The sequence below is a fragment of the Puntigrus tetrazona genome, chromosome 14 (genome assembly GCF_018831695.1).
Source record: "Puntigrus tetrazona isolate hp1 chromosome 14, ASM1883169v1, whole genome shotgun sequence".
Lineage (NCBI taxonomy): Eukaryota > Metazoa > Chordata > Actinopteri > Cypriniformes > Cyprinidae > Puntigrus > Puntigrus tetrazona.
The window spans coordinates 20,559,274-20,586,699 of NC_056712.1; the positions used below are offsets into that span (position 1 = coordinate 20,559,274).

At 38.3% G+C, this 27,426-nt stretch overlaps 1 protein-coding gene across 1 annotated transcript; it reads right to left on the reverse strand.

Annotated features, from left to right (window-relative positions):
• Positions 1-25,722, reverse strand: LOC122357941 (sodium bicarbonate transporter-like protein 11). The gene is given in 21 exon segments (XM_043257619.1): positions 1-276; positions 894-1,063; positions 3,162-3,357; positions 3,439-3,612; positions 4,567-4,732; positions 5,650-5,756; positions 6,956-7,148; positions 8,143-8,216; positions 9,193-9,325; positions 9,417-9,530; positions 10,583-10,708; positions 10,821-10,905; positions 11,927-12,109; positions 12,843-12,966; positions 13,931-14,012; positions 14,170-14,346; positions 14,349-14,388; positions 15,598-15,641; positions 16,528-16,638; positions 17,238-17,288; positions 25,631-25,722. Coding segments are annotated over 21 exon segments (2,445 nt in total). The 5' UTR covers positions 25,659-25,722; the 3' UTR covers positions 1-209.
• Positions 25,723-27,426: the final 1,704 nt, after the last annotated feature.

Genomic DNA, 27,426 nt, shown 5'->3' on the forward strand with positions numbered 1-27,426 from the left:
GGAGGAAAAAGAAAAGAGTTTATGATTCCAATAAATAAATAAAAAATGTCATGGACCGTTGTACAAAGAATGAATTCAGAACACACTGAAGGCACATATCACGGCCAGAAAAACACGTTTTCTAACAAGAACACGAATAGGAAATGCACTCTTTCCCTGAACTTTACAAGCGTTAATGTTTCTGAACGGTCCCTTTTTTATTTGTTCACCTACATGTGTTGAGAATCAATGATATCCAGGTACTTTGCTTCAATAATCTTCGGCAACAAGGAGTTCCTGCGAAGAAAACGTTATGTTATGGCACGTATGTGACCCTGAACCACAAAACCAGTCGTAAGGCTCTTTTTTTAAAAGTCTTCCATTGATGTATAGTTTGTTATGATCTGACAATATCTGGCTGAGTACAGCTTGAAAAACTGGGACCTGGGGGCACAAGAAATATTGAGGAAATCGCCTTTAAAGAGGTTCAAACAAAGTTGTTAGCAATGCATATTACTTCATTTACGCTGGGAAATGTACAAAATTCATGGAACATGTTATTTACTGATTTTTGGCATAAAAGAAAAATCCAACCAAATGCATGTATTGTGGGCTTTTTCTACAAATATACCAGTGCTACTTAAAACTGGTTCTGTGGTCAAGTATGTTGCTTGACCCTTTTTCTGTAATGAAATATAGGAAATATAGCAAATCTGCATTGTTTGACGGATGTTATGCACACATACAATAAACAAAATGTTCAAGAATGTACCTTTAAGGCACTAATATGCACCATTTAGGGGTAAAAAAAAAGGTCAAAATGATGTACTAGTATACCATGCCACCTCGTTGCCAGCATTGTACCTATTTTTCTGAAAGCATAGTGACACTCTGATATAAAAACCGCTGCGTACCTTATTGGAATGAGCATGATCATGAGCAAAGGGAAGATCATCTTCATATAGGGCAGAGGGTACATCCCAAACGCACACAGGACGATCAGCTGAACAATCTGCAGGCCTGTGAAATAATGCACCTTCCTCTGCGGCACTCTGCGGATGTAGTGGGTGGGTGGATACGACGTCTTGGGAACACAGATCGAGATGAGAATGATCAGTGACAGATTTGTGTTGGTTCGTATTAGTCAACATAGAAAGCTAACATAATCTTGTTTACTTTTCCAAATGCCCATTCGATGGAGGAACCGAGAAGCATTTCCAGCAGAAAGATGGCGGTTTATGCAAGGCATGACACAGACGATGCTTGATCTTGAAGGAACGCTCCACTTTTTTTTGGAAACAGGCTCATTCTCCAACTAATAATTTGGGTTTTACCGTTTTTGAATCTATTCGGCCGATCTCCGGGTCTGGCGATGGCACTTTTAGCATAGCTTAGCACAGATCATCGAATCCAATTAGACCAGTAGCATCGCGTTCAAAGACGACCAACGAGTTTAGATCATTTTCCTATTTAAAACTTAACTCTTCTGTAGTTATTTTGTGTACTAAGATGGGCGGGAATTGAAAAATTGCAATTTAAGGCCGATATAATCAGCTAACTGTGCTAAAAGTGCTATCGCCAGAACGGAGATCGGCTGAATAGATTCATAAACGGTAAAAATCAACTTATTAACTCTGGGGGAATTGGATGAATGTTTCCAAAGACGTGGAGTGCTCCAATAAACACACCGTTATGAAGAGTTGAATTATGGGCCAGTGAGACGTCACTGTTTGACTCTTGATGTGTCTTGTCAGTACAAAAATCTCAGATTTAACTGGTTTCCCTCAGAAATTCATCACATTGCTTTAAAATCTGCTGCTGGTGCTTTCATGTTGGCTTTAAACTTGTAAATCTGCATTATTTTGAAACAGATTGGGATTCAAAAACAAAAAAGATGCTTTATAACCACACATGGTCCCTCACTCCAGTACAGTGTAATGAGATATATATACACACACACACACACACACACACACAATAAATGATGCATCCCTGATAAATACTGAGTGATCTGGAGACTTGGATTGAGGTCAAAAAGTCACACAGAGGAAAACGTACAGCTTTTAAATGAACTAAGTTACAGTGTGTTGAACTGCTTGTATTACAGAGCTGTAATGGATGGGGCTCTTTATATACATTGACACTCGTGGACTGCTTTTATGAGTTTATGGTTCATCTGAACAGCCGTCAGTGGAGAATTTCCCCACATAATGGCGGAGTACAAATTGGCCTAAGAACATATTTCTAAAATGTATGTTTTTTCTTTCATATTTAAATGAAAAAATGGTTTCAACCAGAAAAAAGTCCTAATGTTGTTCCCTATGTCCAGCTCGCGCCCGAACATGGATTAATAATTAATTGCTAAAATGAATAATTCTTCTCTACTCTTAAAAGTATGTGTTTGGTACGTTTTTTACTATGTTTGAAAGTCTCTTATGATCACCACAGATGCATTTATTTGATCTTAAAACAAGTTCAAATGTATATAAAATAGTGTGAAATGTAATTCATTGCTGTGATGAGCATCATTACTCCAGTCTTCAGCGTCACGTGATCCTTCAGAAATCTTTCTAATATACCGATTTACCGCTCAAGAAACATTTCTGATTATTATTCTGTAATTCTGAAAACGGTTGTGCTGTAAATCATGCAAAAATATTTTTTATAAATAGAAAGTTCAGCCTAACAGAATTATTATTATTATAAATGTCTGTCACTTTGGTCAATTTTATGCACCCTTGCTGAAATTTATTAAAAATTGTAACATTTTACACCGATAGCCCACTTAAAACATTCTACTAACAGTAACATCATGTCAACTAACTCAGAGTAGCAGACTGGTTAATAACTTCTAATGCTTTACTTGGGTCCTCAACATACAACATACTATCAGAAACTTTATATATGTATATGTCAACTTATTCTGCTAATCCTAAACCTACCCTAAAAGTCAACTCTGAGAGTTAGTAAACATGTAGTTGCAAATAAATGAGAATTAGCTGACATGTAATTACTTCTAGTTAGCAGAACGACTAAAGTGGACTAAATGAATGCATTTTTGCCGTGCTTTGTTTTTCATTTCTGCAGGTTTAAACAACCTAATGACTAAAGTGGACTAAAGCGTAGACTTGTTAGTGTTCAACACGATATAAATGATTACTACTGGCTCTCAAGGCTCGTACTTGTTCTTTAAGCAGAAGGGCCATACGGTCGCACATCTGGTTTCCGTCAATAGACGTGAGGGCGATGTACAGGAAGAGGCCGTAGAGAACGGGTTTGGGTATCCACTGAAGAGGAACTGGCAGCAAAAACACGGACAAACCAATCAGGATGTTGGCAGCCAGCGAGGTTAGTCGCGTCTCCTTCACGCTGACTATCCTGCAGGAACACAGAAGGACGTGTTTTACGGCTCCAGCTGATCACACCCGAGCATCATGTTCCGTAGGTGCTTGCGGTCACGTTTCGTAGAGGTGTCCTCCCTCCACGCGCTGCTCCACCCGCGCCAGCTGACGCACGTGCAGTGTGGAGTGCGGGAAAGCGGCGTGCATCCACGGTAAGCCCAGCGCCGACATCAGGATGTTGATGAACCCAGAGAGCATCAGGTCCCAGTGGTACGCCGTTCCCTTTCGCAGTCTGAAGCACACGCACGCACACCAAAAGAGATCATACGGCATCCCACGACTGAACTGACACTCGCTGATCTCCCAAAAAAACGCCACTCTGGCAAATAGAGTAGATGCATGAAAACAGGCTTGTTTAAACTCAAAGATGTGACTCTGAAGCACGAGACCAGTTATGAAGGTCATTTTTTTTAAAATTGAGATTTATATGTCCTTTGATGTGCAATATTTAGAGCGAGACAACTATTGGAGACTATTTTATCAGAGGATGCAAAAAAATATAAACAGTGAGAACACTGAATTTAGAAGTTTTCAAAAGTGCATATTACTTAAAAAGTATGTTTTAATATATTTAGGGTAGGAAATGTACAACATGTCTTCATGGAACAAGATCTTTACTTATTTTCCTAATGATTTTTGGCATCAAAGAAAAATTGATCATTTTGACTACAAATAAATCTATATATATATATATATATATATATATATATATATATATATATATATATATATATATATATATGCATTTAGTCATCTCTCACGCAAAAATAGATTCAGCATCTCTCAAACACAGAATATGACTCAAACCTTCAATAATTAAATGTGTTAAATAGCACAAATATCGTTTATATGTATTCAGTCCCATTGTATTAACCGATGTTGAAACTGTTGCCAAGTCTGTGGTTTTTCCAATTGATTACCGTTGCCGTGGGTTGTTTTTCATTGCTGCAGGTTTAAACAACCAAATAATATGATGTTTAGCCTCTAAAATGGGAATTTTACCAGAGGATGCCCTGCCAAAAACATGCATTTTGCCCTTTTTTTGTTTTGAAAACCCGGAAAAAGCATAAACGTAACATTAAACTAAGCGACGTCGCTAATTAAATTCATCTCAAAAGTAACTCTCGCAAAAACTTCAAATGTGACACTGTTGATTGAAATAGCTTTTGATTTTCTGCATGGATACCTGTTCTCTGGGGCATTGGTGAGGGACACCACGATGTTCTGGTCGATGAAGATGAGCAAGGCGAGGAGGAAGCCAAGACCACATGCACTTAACACATTCATCCCCGTCAGCCGGTCAAAAGCCGCTACTTTGAATAGGGCTTCATTCTGGTAGTTGAATGCTGGAACTGTGGATCAACATATTGGAAAAATTGAAGGCATGGTTCACCAGATGGATGACGATTCGGCAAATACCTAGAAGCTTTCAATCACATTCAAACATATCGTCTCAAAGTGAACCGTGAAAGGTGTGACGTCAACGGCAATGGTTGAGGTGTCAGATTTGAATCAAAGACTATAATAACATGCAATGGAATATAAAAGTCATATCTTTTAAATAATAATAATTATTGTTAGACAATTCCCTTCCCATACGAACCTGAGACTCACACATGCATTGGTTGGACCATCTAAAAATGTTTAGATTTGATACACTAAGATTTTACGATAATAAATCCATAGCACACTTGCATTTTTCGGTGACATTGGTTATTGGTGACTTCTAGAATGCCGATAAGCGAATACAATTTTAACTTATTAGTGTGCGTTTCGATTGCAATGATTTAATTTAACTTTAAATATTAGCATTTAAAAAGAATCCTACAGATCCTGCTATAATAAATGTCGACGTAATGTTTAATAACAACAAATAGGGTATATTTTCTTTCACTTTGTATTTTTATATGAAGATGCTAAAATATTGTTCTATTTAAATGAAAAAAATAAATAAATAAATTTCAATCTATTCATAACACAATGCCTTATAAAGCACACTGTGTACATGTACTACTTTAATGCTGCTCTTTTTCAAACTCGACAGCCTTAGTTTCCATTAAATATCCTGCTAATTCTTTCCTTTTGCAGAAATTTATGCAGGTCTGGAATGATTTTATGGCAGGTAAGTGATGAGAAAATGTTCTGATGGAGTTCTGACAAGTTGCATATTATTATGCATATTATTACTGCAATTATTACGCTCGACATTATTGCGAGATGAAATAACCTAGCACCTGGTCTATTTGTGACAATTGTGATGATAACTCACGCTTAATGTCCACGAACAGGTAGGAGCCCACAAAGGAGAAGATGAGCACAGATATCGGCAAGGCGCAGTCGGACACCACCTCCCTGACTTTAGCATGCAGGAATGGGCTAAAAAAGAAAGAGTAGAGCAGATAACGTAAACCTTGAGTAATATACGGAAGCCAGTTTCCGCCACTAAATGAAAAAGTAACTGTTTTTAGCGTGCAGTTGTGACTTTCTTCTTAAAATACTGAATTTTCTCAGAATTGCATGACACAAACTCACAATTCAGAGTTTTTTTCTCAGTAATAAGTAAATCTGTAATTGCGAAAACGACCTACAAATATGTACCTCTGTGCACGTTTTGTGTAACACTGTTTTTACGTGCCTTACTGCACAGTTTCAAAGAGAAACGTCCGCTGAGTAGACACAGGTTCAATACGTGAGCCCTGGCACATTTTTATTACGCTGATAGCGGTTCAGAATTAAAATATCTGGTGATTATTGCTAAAAGTTAATGCTCTATCATGTTGGAAATATGCTGTGTGTAATAGCTGTGTTTCCATTAACTCATCATCTTTTTCCATAATAATTGTATATTATTATTGTTGTTTTCGCCATCAACATCATCATCATCATCATTAGCCTATTATTATATCATTAAATTTGTTTTTTCGATCTCTTTACACAATGTTCTGACTTTTTGTAAACTCAACAATTTTATATAAGTCAGAAAACTCAAAATGGCGAGGAAGTCTGAATTCTGACTTGATTTTTTTCTTACAATTTTGATTTTTGTCCAGCAGTTGTTATCTTATCTCAGTTTTTGCACTTCTTCATTTTTCTTTTCATCATAACCGGACATAAGAACCTGCGAGTTTATTGCACAATTTTGACTCAACTCTTGTATAACATATAAACTTACAGTCCTATGGAAAAATATGTAAGATATAAACTCTCAATTCAAGAAGAGTAGACTAAATTGAAAGATATAAACTCTAAGAAAAAATAATTGCAATTTTATGTCTTGCAGTTCTCAGAATTGCAACGTTATTTTCCAGTTTTCATCTCAAAATTTCCACTTAGTAACTCAATTAAGTTGATACCAGAGAGTGCTACGAAAAATACAGAACTGTGAGCTAAAATGTCGCCAGTACCTTTTTTTGTATTCAGTATTGAAAGCAGGCTTCCATAGTAATATGACCGTGATTAACCGTTTTATTTCCTCTCTGTAAAGCCAAGTCATTCCGTATTAAACCAATTTAGTTTAAATGACGCACGTAAGATCAGATGACCAAGCGGTAGCAGCTAACGTGAGTTACAGTTACCTTCTCTTGATGAGGAAGAGGGCATAGCCCAGCCACAGTGTTCCCAGCATCAGCAGCAGGCAGAGAATAGGACAGTCTCTGGTGCACAGGACGCCTCTGTTCTCTGATCCGTTCACAAGTATCACACCCAGCCGATGAAGTTCAGCTGTGCTTCCGTTGACTAGTGCAAGGCCATGGTAATATTTATGAAATACTGAGGAAAAGAGAGATACGGCGGACAGCAATTAAATAAATATGTATTCTTAAAAAGAACAGTGTGCAATTAAATGGTTTGATTTTTCTGAAACATTAAAGAGATCTTCGGCAGAACGTTCATGCTGCTCTTTTCCGTTCAGTGAAAGTGAACGGACACAGGTGCCAAAATTTACGTTATTAGCAATAATCTTGCGATATTATCATAATAGATGTTTTTGCGATATGCGCTGACATTATGTATGTCACTCCCTTTGCAAAATAACAAAACAAAAGCATTTAATATCATATTAGAATGCAGATAGTAATTAAAGATAGTAAAGCAAAATATCACGGACGTTTTGATATTTACTAAGTTAAGTAACATCACGCAAACAGCACGTTTTTATAATATTTTATAATATATTACGTGATTGTAAATGTTATATAATGGAATGAATCTGTTTTTGAATGAATCACGTCGATGATTCAATGGTCCATTCGTAAAATCAGCCAGCTGCTTCACTTCTAAATGAATCAGTCATTTTGAATCAATGAATCAATGAATTGTTCGTTTAGACAGGGACGGTTTTAGCGTTATATTGATGGCCTAAACCAGCCAAGGTACCAACACAAAAACACTATAAAAATTAACCCTATTGAAAAAGCTCAATAAATACTACATCATTTTTTCCAATATTGCACCAATTATTTGCTGAAAACAAGTAACTTTTATGTAACTCTATATATCTTTTATATTACTTTTGAAGCAACATATACTGATTTGAACAACATGAGGGTGAGTAAATGATTCATTTCTGGGTAGACTATCCCTTTAAACCATACCAAACGGAAACATCCTCAACAATACTCTTACGAGTCATTTTCATTTCTTTCTCACTCCCTTCGCTGTTCGATTTATTTCTGAGATATTACAAGGCTGCTCTAGTTTGGATACGTGTTTCAGCGAAGTCTGTGGTCGTCTTTTTTTTTACATACGAGAGCTCCGAACTTACTCTTCATGGCGCCTTTCAAAGCGTCGCCCACAAAAGCAATGGAGATGAACAAAGCGATCACTTCTTCTGTGGAGCTGAGAGGACACACGGCACACAGTGAACAACTCATCTCGCCTTTTATCAAAGCAACAGAGCACAAACCAAGACATAACAACAAAATCAAGGCACGCCACGAACAGAGATTACCACACACACGACAGGACAGCACAGATTTATGATGGATGTTTATGCTACAGAGAGAGGCCACAGCAGAATGTGGCGTCTGCCTGAGGAGATTTCATACATCAATACAAGACAGCTAGATTGTTACATTTTCACAAGCAAATGAGCGAGGTGCACGTGTAAAACTCTCCATCAATACTAGGTTGTTGATGCTTTGGTGTTTTACATGCTTTGAGATTACTAGGGGGTTCTAGGTGGTTGCTACCTGGTTATTAGCTGGTTGCATGCTGACCCAAACCACGGAAAAACAATCTTTATAGTATTCTGATCTCAGGATACGCTTTCTGTGCCTCAGTCAAAAATTAACAGTAAAACTAAGCTTTGTGTGGAGAAGCATTTACTGTAATCCCAAGCTGCTTAGAGATGCTAAAAAACAGCGGATCATGCATAAAAAACACAGTTCTGTGCTTCACTGGGATGCATGCATCGAGGCAGACTATATACGTAACTATAACTAAACTAAACAGTCTTTGTGGTTGGATAAACACAGTAAGCCATATCATGCAGCATTTTGCAATTTGTTTAGTACGCTAAATACAAACTGTAGTGCACTAGTTGTTTCAACAAATTTTTTTTAGTTGCGTCAACTTAAATTTTTTTGTTATTTAAATGACAGCTAAAATATCAAATTTAAAATATGAAATTTTTTTTACAGTGCAGTTGTTCAAGGTCATGTTGTGAATGTCTTCAAACAGCCACTCACCTCCTACCACCAAACTATTTTTCTATTTATCTACTTCACGCCGGTCCTACTGAACATCACAGGTTGAAAAAAATACGAGTCCGTATAAATGAGTAACATCACATTCCTGTCAGATAAACACTGACCGTTTAAAGAGCTTCATAAACAGGCTGACATTGAAGATGCCTCCCAGTATGAGGAACAGACCGTTCCAGAGGCCGATGCAGGCGTAGAAAGCAGAAAAATCAAGGTCATAGTCATCACAGATGCCTCTGATCACTGCAGTGCACAAACAAAAGAGAGAAAACAACCGTAAAGGGCTCTGAGAGAGACGGTCAGCTCAACTTTATTTGTAAAAGGGATACAGCACTGCTGATGAAGATGGCTAGAGGTGCCGTGGTGAGAGGGATGACCAGAGGAGAGCCAGCGAACAGAGAGTAAATCACTCCTCCGATGCACTGACCGGCTATAGTCTTCTGTACATCTGCAAAGAACAGGTCAAACAAACAGGAAGACTTAAAAACAAAGGCCTCAGCGGAGAACCAGAGCAATGGTGTTTTTAAAGCAAAGAACAATTTTTGGTTTCTCAAAGAACCTTTCAGAGATCAGTTCACAGATGAAGCAGAGAACATACACAAAAGAAGCAGAAAGAAGCATATGGATGTGTAAAATAATGCTGAAATCAAACATTAAAGAGCATATAAATCAAATGCATAATGTTAACGAATGAAAGCGAAGCTTGGGTGGTGTTGACGGAGCAATCCACTCCATCTCAATAAAACTCACGCACAATCAAATATCGACTGCACAAAGCTAGATTCGGTTTTGTCTAAAAGCACAGGCTTTGTTCTTTGTTTTGGCAAAATGCACGTTCAGATGCACGTACAGCAAAACATTCTGGGGGCCACGAAACGTTTGAAAATGATCAAAAACGCTGGCTAACAAATGAATAAGTAAATAAATAGAGCTGGAAGGGAAAGAGTTAGAAATCTGAAGAATCTTTTTCCACTGTAAAGAAGCTTTTGTGCAAGGGAAAGCGGGACGTGAGCGGTTATTGACTGAACTATTAACGCCAGTGAAGAAGCTTTATTTCACAAGAGTGTAAAAGTTTTACATTCCACAAAATGTCTGCGAGTATTCAGCCACTTTTTACAGCAAATCTTCAGATTGAGATCGCACTTGGCCATGTGAGCAAACACACACGAAAAAATTATAATCACGGACGCGAAGAGGCACAGAAAAGAGTTGGAAAAGTTTACTAGAAGTAACCCAAAATTGTGGGTTCGAAAAGGCATCGAAAAACGAAAACCAAAAAAACTGCATTCCACAAAAGGTTCTTTATAGTATCAGATTTTTTTTACACTAAAGTAGAATTATTCTTCTAGTAATTGGTTCCATTTTTAAAACTGTTCCAAGAACGAAGCAGTTCTTTTGAGAACTGTTCAAGAGATGTTGAAAGACTATGTTTTTAAGAGTGCAGCTGGACGCGATGGTCCAGGAGAGATGATCATCTAACTTTATCATTCGAGCACAGACCTATCTCTCCTCGCGTGCTCTCGTCATTCAGAGAGCCGAACGCAATGGCCGGCAGCAGGATGGCGATGTAGAGGAAGATGGCGGTGGTGCTGTACTTCAGCAAAGATCTGTTAGCGTCCAGAATACCTGAGGAGAGAAGCCACACAGATGCAAACATCTCAGCCCAGCGGCAGAAAGACTTCTGTTATTTTTAGTCAAGGTAAAGTCAACCAGAGCCTTGAGGGAAACAGGGACTCACCATCTGTGAAGTCCGACAGGTACAGCGGGGAGCCTGCGGCACAGGTCTTCATAAATGCCACGACCGCTCGGAGGAAGTCTTTTACCTGGGTATGAAAGGAGATTTAGCAGTGCAAAAATACGAAGATGATGTTTTTCGAATACGTAAGCGCTGAGCTCACGAAACCCTAAGTGCATAAGCGCGTAAACCTTAACAGCAACAAAATAGTGTTGCAAAATACGATGGAAAATGGTCATGTGTTTGTGATCCAGATGCCACATCAGAATAAACGAAATGTTGTATCTCTTATTGTGCGGTATATAATGGAAAATCTGTTCTCGGATCTCTGAAACAATTACACCGCAGGAAATGTGTGAATAATCCCAGTGACGCAATGCAGCGTACACTTACTACGAGGAGGAGGCCGTGAAAAGTGAAAATTGAGTCCTTTTTCAAGAAACCACAGCGAAACAAGCTGCTTAACATTTACATGAATGCAGATCATCGACTTCAGGAGGTCAAGGGAAAAATATGATGTTTAATTAGTAGTAATTAAATAGTTATTAGCGCAACATTTTATTATAATTTTAAATAACTGCTTTCCATTTTTTCTGTAATCAAAGCAGCATTTTCAGCATAATTTTTGCAATATTCATTATATGGCTCAATGAATGATTCGATAGCACTAATATTAAGTGAATGTAAAAAGTGAATGTAAAAAGTTGAGAAAGAAACCAGATTGAACAACACATCTTTAAGAAAGAGTAATCTGTATTTAATTTTACACCTATTACCTGAATATTGCTGTTATTGACTTTATTTGTAATGTTGTTATATTGTATTCATATATAATTTGTGTATCTGCTTTTAATCATGTTTATCATTTAGGCTAATAGTTTTTGTACCAAAAGGCTTCTTTAGGTAATAAATAAAAAGCCTTTTTTTGGATAAATGATCCAATGTAAGACTCAGTAATGGTAAAATGATGAGTTTTGTGACGGTTGCACAGCCAGCGCAGTACAGTCTGAGGGCGGTGTGTGAAGAGCGCACTTCACGGCCCACAGAGAAAGCCAACATTACAGACTGAGCAGATAATTGGTGGACCGAGTCATTTACATGCCCCAGACCTTGAGCGGTTTGTTGCCGTGTGGGTCGGTCTGGGTGGCGGTGGAGAGCCGCTGCCTTTGAATCACCAGCTCCTGCTTGAAGTCGTCCTGGGTCTTGGTTTCCAGGAGCTTCTGTCTGAACGAGATGTCTGAGAACAAGGTGGCGAACGTGCGGCCGAGCTCTACGGCGCTCTTTGTGCTTTTCTGCAGGGTGTGGAAGAGGAAATGAATATCCTGTCATCGGTTACTCAAACTCGAGTAGTTCCAAATTCACGAAGGAAGATATTTTGAAAAAAGTGTTTTGGGTCACCATTGACTTCCATAGTAGGAAAAAAATACTGTGGGAGTCAATGGTGACCCACTTTCTTATTGGCAGAACAAATGAATTCATACAGATTTGGACTCGAGTGTGAGCAAATGATTGCATAATTTAAATTTGTGGGTGAATTATTTCTTTAAAGGAGCTGTACGTAGGATTGACAACTAGTGGTTAAACTAGGTATTGCATGTCAAATTTAAAATATAGGACGTGGTTATGTTCTCCCGGCATCTCTTCCTAAGACTTCCTAAGCACACAGGTTGCCAGATTGACGACAACCAACAGATATGAACGCGCTGTTACAATTTAACTGCAATGAAAAATGCTTTATTTTCCGCCAACCTGGCAACCCAAGGAGGTGGTTCACGTTTTCAAAGAAGAATAACTACAGCACTGTTTTACAGACAAACAAGCACGTGAACTTAGCATGTTTCTTACACATCTGCAAACATGCCATTTGCATGCTTTAGCAGAATCAAAAACGTACACGCAGGGCCTTTACGTAGATCTGAGAGGCTGAAAGCAACACTTCAGATTTAAAAAGCTGACACGGTGTGAAACAATTGCAAATTAGCAGACATCAGTTATAATAAGAACGTGTGTTTCTGTCACTCTCACTGTTCGCGGCGGGGCCAGGATGAGGATAACGTAGCGGACCTCGCAGCAGTTCACACCCCAGTTCTGCGGCCGCTCCAGACGAGAAACACAGACGCAGCGTCTCTGGAGACTCTTCACGTTACAGCTGAACACAGAGGGCGCACGCTTTATCAGATTTGTGTACGGTCACATTTATAGAATTATTATTAAATAGACAGATAGATATCTGATATTACTTTATCTGCATCAGCCAATAAATGTGCATGCATTTTATATGTGCATTTTAAAAAAATCTTAGTTGATATTTTTATTACAAATATGGTGCATGACCTTTAAAATATAAACTGGCAGCAGAAAGTGTTTATATAAATATATACATAATTTTTAAGTTTCACTAAGGATGCATTTACTTGATAAAAACTGAAGCATTGTGAAATATCACTACAATTTCTATGATCCAAACAGAATTTTCACAAACATTACTCTTCAGTCTTCAGAAATCACTGTAATATGCTGGATTGCTGCTCAAAAAAAAACATTTCACGTTATTTGTTTATTATAATCAATGTTGATCTCGCTGCTTAATATTTTAGTTTTTGATGCTTTGAAAAATGCACCCTTGCTAAATAAAAATCTTCTTACCACAAACGCGATGGGTTCCATAAATACGTCAACATTTTAAATACGTAAAAAAAAACAGTTACTTGATATTTTATCAATATTTCACAATATTACCATTTTTACAGTTTTTTTTATTTAAATCTAATAAATGCAGCCTTGGTGAGTAGAAGAGAATGCTTAAAAAGCATATAAAAGTACTTACTCCAAACCTAACCAGTTAAATAAATTGCTTTAAGTAATTTTACTGTAGATGCAATTATTATTTTTTTATGGCGGTACCATAGAGTACCTAAATGCTTTAACATTGCACTACATTGATGTGTTAGATGTATTAGAGGCTTAAAATGGTCAGAAAGAGATGTGGAAAGAGGTACGCTTGACTGGGAAAAACATACATTTGCACTACATATGGCTGTGGTTCAAAAATAGTCTTAGATATAAAAAATGCATTTCACGTGCTCATTTATTGATGATTCGGGTCTACATACAACACGCAGAGCCAGGACTGCTGGTAGCGAACTCCTGTGGCGGTCGCCGTCACTCCCTGAATGGTCTCAGTCAACAGATGAACTTCAACAGAGAGAGAGAAAATACAGTAAAACACATTCCTTGTTTTTTTAGAGAGCGGGTCTTCCAGTAGGCTCGTCCTCTGAGGGTTTGCCCTGGATTTCTGGACTGATAGACCAGCTGACCCGTGGCCCCTGAGGGCCGGTGGCCCTCTGCTCACCGTTGGCCTCCTGTCCTCCGGCGTCTGTGAACAGAGCGCTCATGACTTCCTCCGCATTGCAGCTGCCCTGGCCGTCCGTGGCCACATGCTCCAGCATTCTGCGCAGCACTTCGTCCAGGGAGGCCGCCCTCTCGTCCAGCAGGATGCTGGCCTTATCCAAGAAGCCATCCAGATCCGGTGAGCTCTCACCTCCTCCTGGAAATTCACCAACTTCACATACTGCAGCGAGAGAAAGAAGAGCTCTAAAGGGGTCGCTTGGCAACGGGGTCGTCTTTGAATCAAGCGTTTAAAACAATTCATAAAGCATCTGCAATACTTTTATTCCAAGCGAACCCATCGGCTTTGCTTATGGCAGCATAGGAGTGCATTTGAGTGCTTGAAACATTATTAGATAAACAACGACTGATTCTGAGCGACTGAAGTTTTGGATTTTTGGAAACACAACTTGGTCGAACAAACCAATTCACTAAAATAAATTACATATTATTAATGGTATTGTTTGTTGTTTTCTTATTGAATATGGAAAGCTATAAATGTACATATATGCGTTAAAGACACAAGACAACATTATATTATTTTAATTAATATAATAGTTTTAAAAACTAATTTAAAACAACTGGAATTATTCATGATAATATTATTTTTTTAAATCAAAAGATTTTTTTGTCATTTCCTTCATATAAATACATAAATATATATAAATACATAAAAAAAAAAAATATATATATATATGTTTTGTTTTTTAGTTTTTTGGGTTTTTTTGTTTATCAGTAGTTTGGAAAAAGTAGGATTTATAATGTTTTAATTTTTAAGTATCTTTTTTTTTTTTTTTTTACACTTGCATTGCATTTTTAATTATTTTTGTTATTTAAAAAAATAAAAAAATTATATATATATATATATATATATATATATATATATATATATATATATATATATATATATATATATATATATATATATATATATTTTTTTTTTTTTTTTTTTTTTTTTATCAGTAGTTTGGAAAAAGTAGGATTTGTGATGTTTTCATTTTTAAGTTTTTTTGCTCCCCAAGGTTGTTTATTTGTCCAAAAATACAGTAAAAACTTTAATATTGTGCATATTAAAATAACTTCTGGAGGATCACGTGACACTGAAAGATGATGCTGAAAATTCAGCTTTAAAATTCATTATAAAAAGCTGAAATAGCAGTTTTTTAAATTATAATATTATTCCACATTATTGTATTATTACATGTATCCGTGGCGAGCAAGACTTCTATAAAAAAAACAGTAGAAGTGTATGCATATAATATTCATGAATTCGATCTCATAACTTCAGACCACAAAAAAGTAGAGAAATGCGCATCTGAGGCAGCCCAGCCGTAAATACATCAATTAAACAACGGATGTAAATGATGAAAGAGCCTCAGTAAGAAAGCCTTACTCTTCTTGATGTATGTAGAAGTCCAAATCCTGAAGCACCAGCGTCTATTCATAGGAGGAAAAATGATAAATTGTTAAAACCCCTGTGCTGTTACATGGATGCATGAGTTTGAAGGACAGACCACAGAGCCAGGCCTCCCAGAAGATGTGTTTTCCTTCATTATCTGGGAGCCCTGAACTCTCAGTATTATGTCTAGCTGGTTATAAATAGTCAAAGAGTCTCTGAGTCTGCGGCACAGACACGTCGGAAGTGCACCGCGGTCCCTGAACCCTGACACCACAGTCACTTAGGAATAAGACCTGGCACAGCCGGCTTCCCCGGCGCCGTAAACACATCAGCCCAAATATGAAAACAATACTGATTGTTTTTAAGGCCCGAAGTGAACACAGAGAATTTGTGAAGAGGCAGAGCTGCTGCAGACGGATCCGTCGACACCTCGGGCAACAATCACAATGATTTTATTTTGAGATTTTTGAAGCACTCTCAAAGAGAATCTCATCTGAGCGCCACACACACACACACACACACACACACACACGCACACACACACACACACACACACACACACACACACACACACACACACACACACACACACACACACACACACACACACACACACACACACACACACACACACACACACACACACACACACACACACACACACACACACACACACACACACACACACACACACACACACACACACACACACACACACACACACACACACACACACACACACACACACACACACACACACACACACACACACACACACACACACACACACACACACACACACACACACACACACACACACACACACACACACACACACACACAGCGCACACACACACACACACACACACACACACACACACACACACACACACGCACACACGGATCACACAGCAGCGCTCTGACCTGAGATGCTCGGCTGAACGTTCGTCTCGTAGTGACTTGTGTCCGCCGGGACGTCCAGAGCGCCTCGTTTCCTCAGGCGCTCTTCCCCGCCGTCCTCTGTTTCTCGCAGCTCTGAGAAATCAACATGTCACAATAGAGCTCCTTAAGCAGGCCTTTCTTAGCTCTAAGATGATTATTATAATCTCATTTCCCTGCCTAACTGGGTCTGACGTGACCTTTCGCGGCTGGCAGATGAAATGTAGCGTTTGCGTACGGAGGCTGAGAGGTGTTCGCGTCCCGTTCAATGAATCACGCTCGTATCCATCTCGGGCGTAGAAATATTTATTTAACGCTATTTATGGCGTGACTGCAGATGCATCCCCCTCAAAAAAATATATGCACCATCTGTTAAAGCTACACAATGCACCCATGGCCTCGCGAAAAAAAAAAAAAAAAAAAAAAGGCCCCAAAGCAGGCACATGAGCGATATAACCATAGCCGTCCCAATAAATTCTCGCAGGCCGCAGATGTTTGGAGATGCTGTGAAGTCTGTTTACTCGGTTTTGATGCTATTCACTGTGCGTTACGGCGAATTCGAGCCGTTTATGTTTAATAAATTCAAGACGTTTCCTCTTACAGTCGGATCTCAGCCTTCGTAAACCCCTTTGGTTTGTCTGTCGCTAAGCGAACCCGGCACGGTAAATCTTATTTAAATAATGTTCATTTCTCACCCGTCCTCTGGAACAGGTGGCCATTTCTCGTCTGGCCTGGCGATGAAGCGTCTGTGGAAGAAACATTGTCATGCAAATGCAATTCTACGTGTATTTCGAGGTGCGCAGGTGTGAAGTTAATTTCAGCGCTCTGAAGAAGAATTAGCCTACATCACAATTCAATTAAAGGAGTGAAAGGTTTATCTTATCGGGGTTTTACAATCTCACGAAACAATATTTCATTCTTATATTTAAATTCTAACATCAAAAAAATATTTTTGAATGGAAATTAAGATGCTTCTTTCTTGCCCAGGTAATTTTATCTCATGTGTGACAGGTTACAGGATGTTGCTGATGAATAATAAAAACATGATGTGCATTTATAATAAACACTGGAGTATTAAAAAATAGAAAAGAAAAGAAAAAAAAAGACAATTGTCCATTTTTGTCCATAGAGTCTTGCTAGCCATGCCCTAGCAACCATTATCAAGCAACCTAGCAACCCAAACGCAAATGGGCATATCTTCAAATCTGAACGTCACAGAGACATGGGGATTGGTTTATATCATTAATACTGACAAACATCCTTTATAATATCATCACTAAGCCACTCCCTAGTAACCAGACACCGTACCCTAGCAACCGTTCAGCAAGAGCTATATCTCTACATCAGAACATCGTATAGACATGGGAGCTGGATTTTCTCATATACGTTAGCAAACCGGAATTCAAACATGTTAGTCATGCTAGGAGTGCTACATGCTAATACCGATTAGCTAAGTGCTAAGTCACGCTGAGAACTCCATAAAACTCAACGGTAACTAGCAACTGAGTGCTGGGTTTTGCTCACATATTACTGTAGTATTTCTTGGACTGCTTATAAATTACCATACATTGTTTCAAAAGTAATTTTTATTGTATTACACTTCCAAAGACAATTTTATATTTACATTTTTATTTTTTTTTTGATACGTGATTGGCAAAATCTCAGCCAAATATCGTCCAATCCTATCAAACCACGCATCGGTGGAAAGCCTGTTCATTCAGCTTTCATATGATATATAAATGTCAATTTTGAACAGTTGCAGCAAGTTTTATTATGATACTGAAGAGAGGCAATAGAGTGTAGAGCAGTCATGAGCCACTATTATAAATTCAGGACCCTGACTTTTACCCTAACACTTATTCCAGGCCCTCAAAGAGACTGGCATTTCATGGAAATTTCCCATCTTTGAAATTCATCCAATTTATCCCAGCCCTCACAGCGTCATGCATGGAAGGCTTACGGCCACATATTTTCTTCAGGGCGGATGGGATAAAGAGGTCATTCTCTGCACAAAAATCATATCACGAGCTGGAGGATATTCTCAGCACACGGTGTTTCTATCTCCGATGGCCGCGTCTTCACCATCACCCCGCCATCTTTAATTTAGCAGATAACTTGCTTTGTTATAACAGTCTTCACATTAGACTCTGAGCCTCAGGGCAGATCGTAACACCTCAGGCTTGGGCAAATTGATTCGGTTATATCTTTGTGACAAATGATCATTTTGTCGCACAGGAATGCTTGCTAAATATTAAATAAATCACAAGGTCTTGGGGATTTTCTTTGGAGATGCTTGCCTGAGAATGCTCCCAGCTGGACGGGATTCGAGGAAAGATGGGCATTTCTGGTTACGTTCCAGGACCCCATCAGCCCTCGGGCCGCTCCGGTCCTCTAATGGCTGGACATCCACGCCGTGTGTGACAAAACGCTCTCTGAGAGTCCTTAATAGACGCCTCAGAGCGCCGTTCTGCGTTCAACACAGCTTAAGCTCCAGAGACGGCATCTGCAGCAAGCAGCCAAAGAAAATAATAACGCAATATCGCAAGAGAAAGAGCCTGTTATGACCGTATTAGGCCGTAGGCACGAGGCTAATCGCGGCTAATCACTCTCGCAAGTGTGAAATTGCATTGGATATGCAAAGATCGAACAAGCAAATATGTAAATAAGTAAGGAAAAGACGAGGGCGTCTGGAAGACTGTATATGCCTGACCTGCACCTCTATAACACGTCATCCATCCACTTTCTTTTAAAGAAGTCTCTTCTGCTCCACGCGCCTGCGTTTATTTGATCTAATATACAGCAAGAAGAGCTAAATAAACTGCTGTCACTGTTGCAGTTTTGCTACTTCAGATGTATTAGGCATGGCTTAATGCGAAGCTTTATTTTAACACTGGCTTGTCTTCCATTATCAGCGTCGATCATAGCAATGAGTCGCTGAACAATTTAGCAGATTTACCCGCGTCATATTTAACAGCCACGTCCGTCATTCCTGAAAAGGTATGCGTGGATGTTTGGATGTTTGGTCAAAACATCTTCAAGTCGTGAATGGATTTTGTACCGAAAGTAAGTATTATACACCTCAAAGGGTATTAAAACTGACTTGCAATATCAAATTCTGCTGCCTTACATGTTTTATTGTTTTGTGTTGTGTATTATTATGAATTATTATTATCGGTACAGTGAAGTATTGTTTTTATATTTGACTTCTGGTATAGGTTAAATATCTTCCTCCTCAATTCTTTTGGAGTCTAGAACTGGTCCAGCGGATATTTGCATTTAAGGATGCTAGAGCTACATGCTGTGTGTGTGTGTGTGTGAGAGTGAGAGAGAGAGAAGAGAGAGAGACAATTTTTAGTAAATCAAATACAAAGGAAAAGTGCACCTTTGTATTATAAAAAATAAATCATTTAAATCCAATAGGATTGATTTTGCTGCATTTTGGATCAATTAAATGCAGGCTTGGTGAGCAAAACAAACCTTTTAAAAAAAAACAACAAAAAAACGTGATTTTTAGGATATAGATTTTGTGATGCCTTTCTCAGGAAAAACATTAAAGTGCAACTGACCCTAAAACTGTTCTTTAAGGATGGACAGACAGATATGCTAAATTATATATCGATGATTCTTCTGTGATAATAGTTATAGTAATAAAATAATGCATATGCCTGATGTCTGTCGCGTGTGTCCTATGGTGTGACATAGCAAAAAACTAGCACGCAAAATAATGAGAAAAAAAACAAGTGTTACTGTCTGCCTCTTTTTATAGATTTTTCTAAATGTTCATCATTACTTTACAATATACAGTGTTGATTGTTAAATAAAAGGAATCGACGCTGATGCACAATCCTTTCAAGCGGATTAAAAAGGGAAGCCTTTTCTTCTCCAGCCCAAGCAAGTTCAGACCGAGCAAATGACTTTGCAAGTGAGCAATAAGGAGACAAACTAATCCCAGTCTCCATCCACTGAGCAAGACTATCCCAGCATCCAGCTGCAAGTCTGGAAGTTCCCAGAGTTGACAAAACACAGCTCAACTTACCGTTCGGCGCAAAATCAAGCAGCTCTTGGCTTTCCATGATTTTGGTCAGAAGTGCAGCGGATCGCCCCCTCACAAAGTTTCCTGTGTGTCTGCTCACGGCTCTACCTTTAACCTCAGTCTGAGAGCTTTCCTCCGCCTCTGGGTCTCAGTGCCTATCAGTGACTAGACACAGCTCACTCAACGATTAATGGAGAAGATCGACTCGGATGGGTTATGTTTACTATTAACCCCAAAATATATGTACTGTATAAAACAAAACACATACTTGTTGTTGTTGTTTTTTTTTAATTAAGTCTTTTTTTCAAGGTTGCACTTCTGCGAGGCTTGCATTTCATCAACAAAAAAAATAAAAAAATAAAAATAAAAATATTGTGACATGCTATCACAATTTAAAACTATTTTTTCCTTTAATATACTTTACAATATAATGTATTCCTGTGATCTAATCTGAATTTTCATCCTCTTTACATCCTTCAGAAATCATTCTGTGTACTGATTTATTATATAATTATTTTATTATATGTGCTGATTTATTCATAATATTTTTGGAACCTGTGCTACTTTCTTCTGCTTGTTTGATTAATAAAGAGTTCAAAAGAACAATAGAAGTCTTTTATTTATCATTATTACTGATAACGGTATATTCAGCAATGTATTTTGCTGAATTTTTCTTTTTTAAAATCTAATCTATCTATCTATCTATCTATCTATCTATCTATCTATCTATCTATCTATCATCCATCATCCATCCATCCATCCATCCATCCATCCATCCATCATCCATCCATCCATCATCCATCATCCATCAATCATCCATCATCCATCATTCATCATCCATCCATCATCTTTCCATCCATCCATCTATCATCTATCATCCATTCATTATCCATCCATCATCCATCAATCCATCCATCAATCATCCATCCATCCATCCATCCATCATCATCCATCATCCATCATCCATCCATCCATCCATCATCCATCCATCCATCATCCATCATCCATCATCTATCATCCATCATCCATCCATCTATCATCCATCATCCATCATCATCATCCATCTATCATCCATCCATCCATCATCATCCATCCATCCATCCATCATCCATCCATCTATCATCCATCATCCATCCATCATCCATCATCCATCCATCATCCATCCATCATCCATCATCCATCCATCCATCCATCCATCCATCCATCCATCTATCATCCATTCATTATCCATCCATCATCCATCAATCCATCCATCAATCATCCATCCATCCATCCATCCATCCATCCATCCATCCATCCATCCATCATATCATCCATCATTATCCATCCATCATCCATCCATCCATCATCCATCATCCATCCATCATCCATCATCCATCATCCATCATCCATCCATCATTCATCATCCATCCATCCATCCATCCATCCATCCATCCATCCATCTATCATCCATTCATTATCCATCCATCATCCATCAATCCATCCATCAATCATCCATCCATCCATCCATCCATCTATCATCTATCATCTATCATCCATTCATTATCCATCCATCATCCATCCATCCATCCATCCATCATCCATCATCATCCATCATCCATCCATCATCCATCTATCATCCATCATCCATCCATCATTCATCATTCATCATCCATCATCCATCCATCCATCCATCTATCATCTATCATCCATTCATTATCCATCCATCATCCATCAATCCATCCATCATCCATCATCTCATCATCCATCATCCATCATCATCTATCATCCATCATCCATCTATCATCCATCATCATCATCCATCCATCATCCATCATCATCCATCATCCATCCATTATCATCCATCCATCCATCCATCATCCATCATCCATCCATCATCCATCATCCATTTATCATCCATCCATCATCCATCCATCATATAATATTGTTTTTCAATACAATTATCCAGAAAGGTAAACACCACATAAGATGAGATATTTAGTCTAAATTGATCCCTGCACTGGGTCTGTCTGGAGAACACTTGAAACATCCGACTATTAACTAACTTTCATGAATTAAACAATTTCTTTTCACCAAGTAGACTTAAATTTGAGAGCTGATATGAATTTAAATGAACGCAGGATAAGTGGTAGCAAGGTGGAGGGATAATTAAAATTTGCAGTCAAGATCATGCTACCAGTCCTTTGAGAAATTAACCTGGCATCACATCAGTAATAACTCTAATCTGCTCAATTTGCCAAATTTACACAAAGCACCTCTTGAATAGCTGAAGAATATCCTCTTTAATAATATTCACAGTGAGCAATAATGACTGCGGTACGAGAAGTGCACGTTTACCGCAAAAAGCAACGACAAAAAAACTAATAAAGGTGGATCGTGTTTTTCACTTGCCATCAAAGTTTCCCATGTAATATTTTGGAAAAAGCACAGAAACTGTGAATTAAGAGCATAAAACAAGCGATGTAAATGACTTTTGAGTTTATAAAAAAGTTCCCAGCTTCCACGAACAAATAAATAAATAAATGCCCGAGGTTCGCCCTCTCTTTCATCCCTTCACGGGCGCTTCCCGTTGAACTCCTTTAGAATAATGCAATCGTTCAAGGCATACCTGCTAATAACTTTTGTAGAGGTTAGATGTCTTGTAAACCTCTCTTTTCTCGTCTAAACTCACATCAAAGAGGTGCTTTCACAAAACTCCTCCGGCGCTCTGTTAAACATGTTTGTGAGTCCTAAGCAGATTGAAAGTCACTCGAAGCTGTTAAACGCACAGACCTCAGGTATGCAGTGTTTTCTCCTCCGGCTGCAGCTAGGAGGCGACACAGGACTCAGAATAATGCGACTCAAAGTCATACAGCGAGAGCTTTGTTCAATTATAGGGTTGCATGCGTGCATGCATTATTAAACTTGGGAGCTTGACCGTTTCTCTCTAAAATAAATCTTTATTCTCACTAGAATATTCCACTTGCTCACTAACGTTTATACATGCACACGGAGGACTTATTACCATCTCAAATGATGTAAAATAAATGAAAATTTGATCTGAAATGTAGCATTATATTTACTGAGGCGTTACGCTCTTCACTGGATGCTCTGAAGTGAATGGGTGCCGTCAGAACGAGAGTCCAAACAGCTGATAAAAACAGCACACCACTACAGTGCATCCACATGATCCACAATAACCACGCAATCCATAATAATGTTTTTTCTGAATCAGGAGAGAGATCAAGCACGCTGTGCAAGTAACAGTCCAAAACCGCTCTAATTCTGACGTGGGGGACAACGGAAGATTAGCTTTTCACTGGAGGAAGCGTTATTATGGATTACTAGCCAGAGGAAAAGGTTTAAAGTGAAAAGGCTTGATGGATTTGTTTTCCCTCTCAATATGCTAACTGATGGACTGGAGCGCTGTATTTTTGATGGCACCCATTCACTGCAAGCTCTTGGGAAGACGCTGCCTCACAATCTCACGCTATCCAACTAAATCTCATGCCAAGTAAGGGGAGGTTAGGGGCCCGGCGATGGAAGAGGCCCCCCGTGGGGGACGGGGTCACGACCAGCCCTAAGAAGTGTCAGTGTTCTAGTGCAACGCTTGGGTAATGTGTGTTATTACATTCAAAGTCAAGTAAATATTTCCATTCAATCCGTGTCATATCTCTCCACGCAAAGGGTGGCATCTCAAATATCAGTCGAGCGTTTTTTTTTTTTAATAAATGAACAAGATATCATAAAAGCAGAGATAAAGTGGTCACTGATTATGCTATTATTGCACGCTCTTTTGTAATGTACTACATTAAACCGTTAATACTGTAGAGCATCTGCCAGTACTTGCATTTAGTGTAAATCGAATCCGTCACCGTTTTCACTTTAACGTTATAATTCTCACATCAGATGTGCCATATTTCGTCTTATATTTGAGCATTAATTCATAAAGCCTGCGTCTGTGAAAGGCTGAACAATATATGAAGAATAGCTTCTGAGACGTCAGGCTGCAGGATCCTCTCTACGTATAGAGTTTCTGATTTCGGTCTTTTTAGTGAATGTCAACAGTGCCTCTACTGTTGCAGAGACAAAGGACCTCGCAGTGTCTTAAACCAGACTGATTATGGTTTACAGCAGTGCTTTTAAGCTCTTCCTAACACAGATCACAGATCTGCTCACCAGCAGAGATTGACGCACAAACGAGCAGACCCTGAAAAACACTCTTCTGGAGTTTAGAAAAATATGACACTCAGCTGCATCCGATACGGAAGATAATTAACGCCATTCGAGATGATCTGAATTCACTATGTTGAAACTGTTCATAGTCCACTTCCAAAAGCTGCTCCAACAAACCTTCCCGGACGCTTCCGGTAATCCCGAACAAAGAGTGCTTCCTCCTTTGAAGGCCGTGTCCTTCCTGCACCAGTCCTTCTGAGGCTGTCGATATTCATTCGAAATATTTATATAACCCTGTTTACATAATTCCTTTTGTGTATCATGAAAGATTTAGTGATTTACATAACGGGCAGTTTAGCATTAAGCAATTCATTACAACAAAACCAAAAACACACTGCATAATGCATTCATCTTTTTTTTGCTTGTTTGTTTTTGTCTCGCATCACTTTATAAATTTCAATGAGTTCTGTGTAGATTATGAGTGATTGGACAATGCATATGATAATGTATATTTTACACATATACATATATATATATATACACACACACACACACACATACATTACATATACACACACACACACACACACACATATACATTATATATACATTATAAATATTAAACTCTTGAATTCAACCGAACAGTTTTAAACGTTTTAAACACTCTTAAATGTTAACTTCTCAGGTAATATCATTAGTGCAACTTATTTCATATATGGCAGCAATTATTGTTTATAAGATAGAATTATAATTCTACAATTGATTATTGCTCTACTATCTGGTTGTCTGTCACTTTTGTTTTTATATATATATATATATATATATATTTTTTTTTTTGGGATGTAAATAACTTTGTGATGTTTCTTATAGAAAGGTGCAGCAGAAATAAAAATGACTCACCGTGATTTGAAGTGAAGATTTCTCTCATGTGTTTGCATTAATTAAAACAGGTAGTCCTCGGGAAACATTCAGAATATCTGCATATCTTCGAGTGTGTTTGAGGAGCAATTCTGAAAAACAAAACAAAAACATTTTTTATGGTTTACAGTCAGGCAGATACCGCAAACTATGTGTATGTAAAGAAAATTCAATTCTCAAGCAAAGATGAGAAAAGAACGAATCGTTCCCATGAATGCATGACAGAGTCAAAAAAAGGCAGTTAATGCATATGCACTACAGTCAACCATTACTACTACACCAAATACATAAAACTAACAAACAAAGCACAGAATAGATTTACATATCAATGTTAAGTGTTTATTTTTACTTTGGAATGAGCACAGTTCTCATTGTTTCTGTGTGTTGCAATACGTACAGACTACACTTTGTCTCCAACTCGAGGTGAAATTGAGAGAAAAGCAATTTTATACGCCTGTACATAAAATAAGTAGCTCTCGTATACCCTTTAAAAATAGTTTTTGCACAACGACAGCTATCAGAGATCACCTGGGGTGCCTCCAGTCAAACCGTTCACCGGGACTTCTGCCATTTCACCTCTGTGTGAAGAGGATCTGGACCTGTGTAATGGGAAAATGAACAACCTGGAATACTTACCTACACTCACACATTTGTTACACTTTTAACAGAAGCATAAAAATAGGCAGAGCAGTGCGAGGATAAATCTACTTCTAACTGTCTGTCGATACTTTAACCATTAATTTAACAGATATTTACGTTAAACCTAAATCAAAAGGCAAAGGAAGGCAAAAATACAGGTACAACACCTGTGTAACAATAAATAAATGAGGAGTTTACTTGCAAAATTGTGTTTTTATTACGTGATGTTTTATAGTTGGCTAGTTATGTGTTAGTTGGCTTCTTCAGTTATTTTTTTAATCTTATCTCAATAACCCAACTGCGGTTCGACTGAGATTAACTGAAACGCAAGTCAAGTCACCTTTATTTATATATTATCAATACAAATTGTGTCGAAGCACTGAACAGCATCAAATTAGAGAATAGAGTGTCGGTAATGTTTAATGACAAGATTAAACACTCAATTTTCAGGTAAAGGCACTTTAATTTTCGAATTCAAAGACGTCATTGTCTAGCTCCGTTCAGTTTAAATAGTGTCTGTGTAATCAAATAGTCCTCAATTAAGCAAGACAGAGGCGACAGCGGCAAGGAACCAGAACCCCATACGTGACAGAATGAAAAAAAAATGATTGGGAGAAACCGGGCTCACTTGGGGTCAGTTCTCCAGGTTCTCCAGGTCAATTCCAATCGCAGCAAAGTCAGATTGAGTAGAGGACTCATATGATTCCTGTGGTCTTGTCCCGATGGTGGTCACTGGGGATGGGGCTCTTCTAGGTGTCTTGGTCTCTGCTGACAATCTGTAAACATCATCTCTGGGTGCTGATCCACTATCTGATCTGGATACGAACTGAGAAACAGAATAAGAAAGAAAGCAAGACTAATATTAGCGTAGATGCCATTCGTTTTACGATGTCACAAGTAAATTGTGTTTTATGAGGAGCGTTCCTGGTTCCGGCTGATCTAATTAATGCAGCCTAGCAATCCTTTAACAGATTTTGATTAATAGAAGTGTATTTGTGTGTTATGTGTAGGATAGGTTAAAGAGATTTAAAGAGGTTAAAGAGGATAGGTTTCATCTAGATTTAAGAGAGTGTGTCTGCCTCCTGAACAGTGTTAGGGAGATTGTTCCAGAGTTTAGGTGCTAGATAGGAAAGGGATCT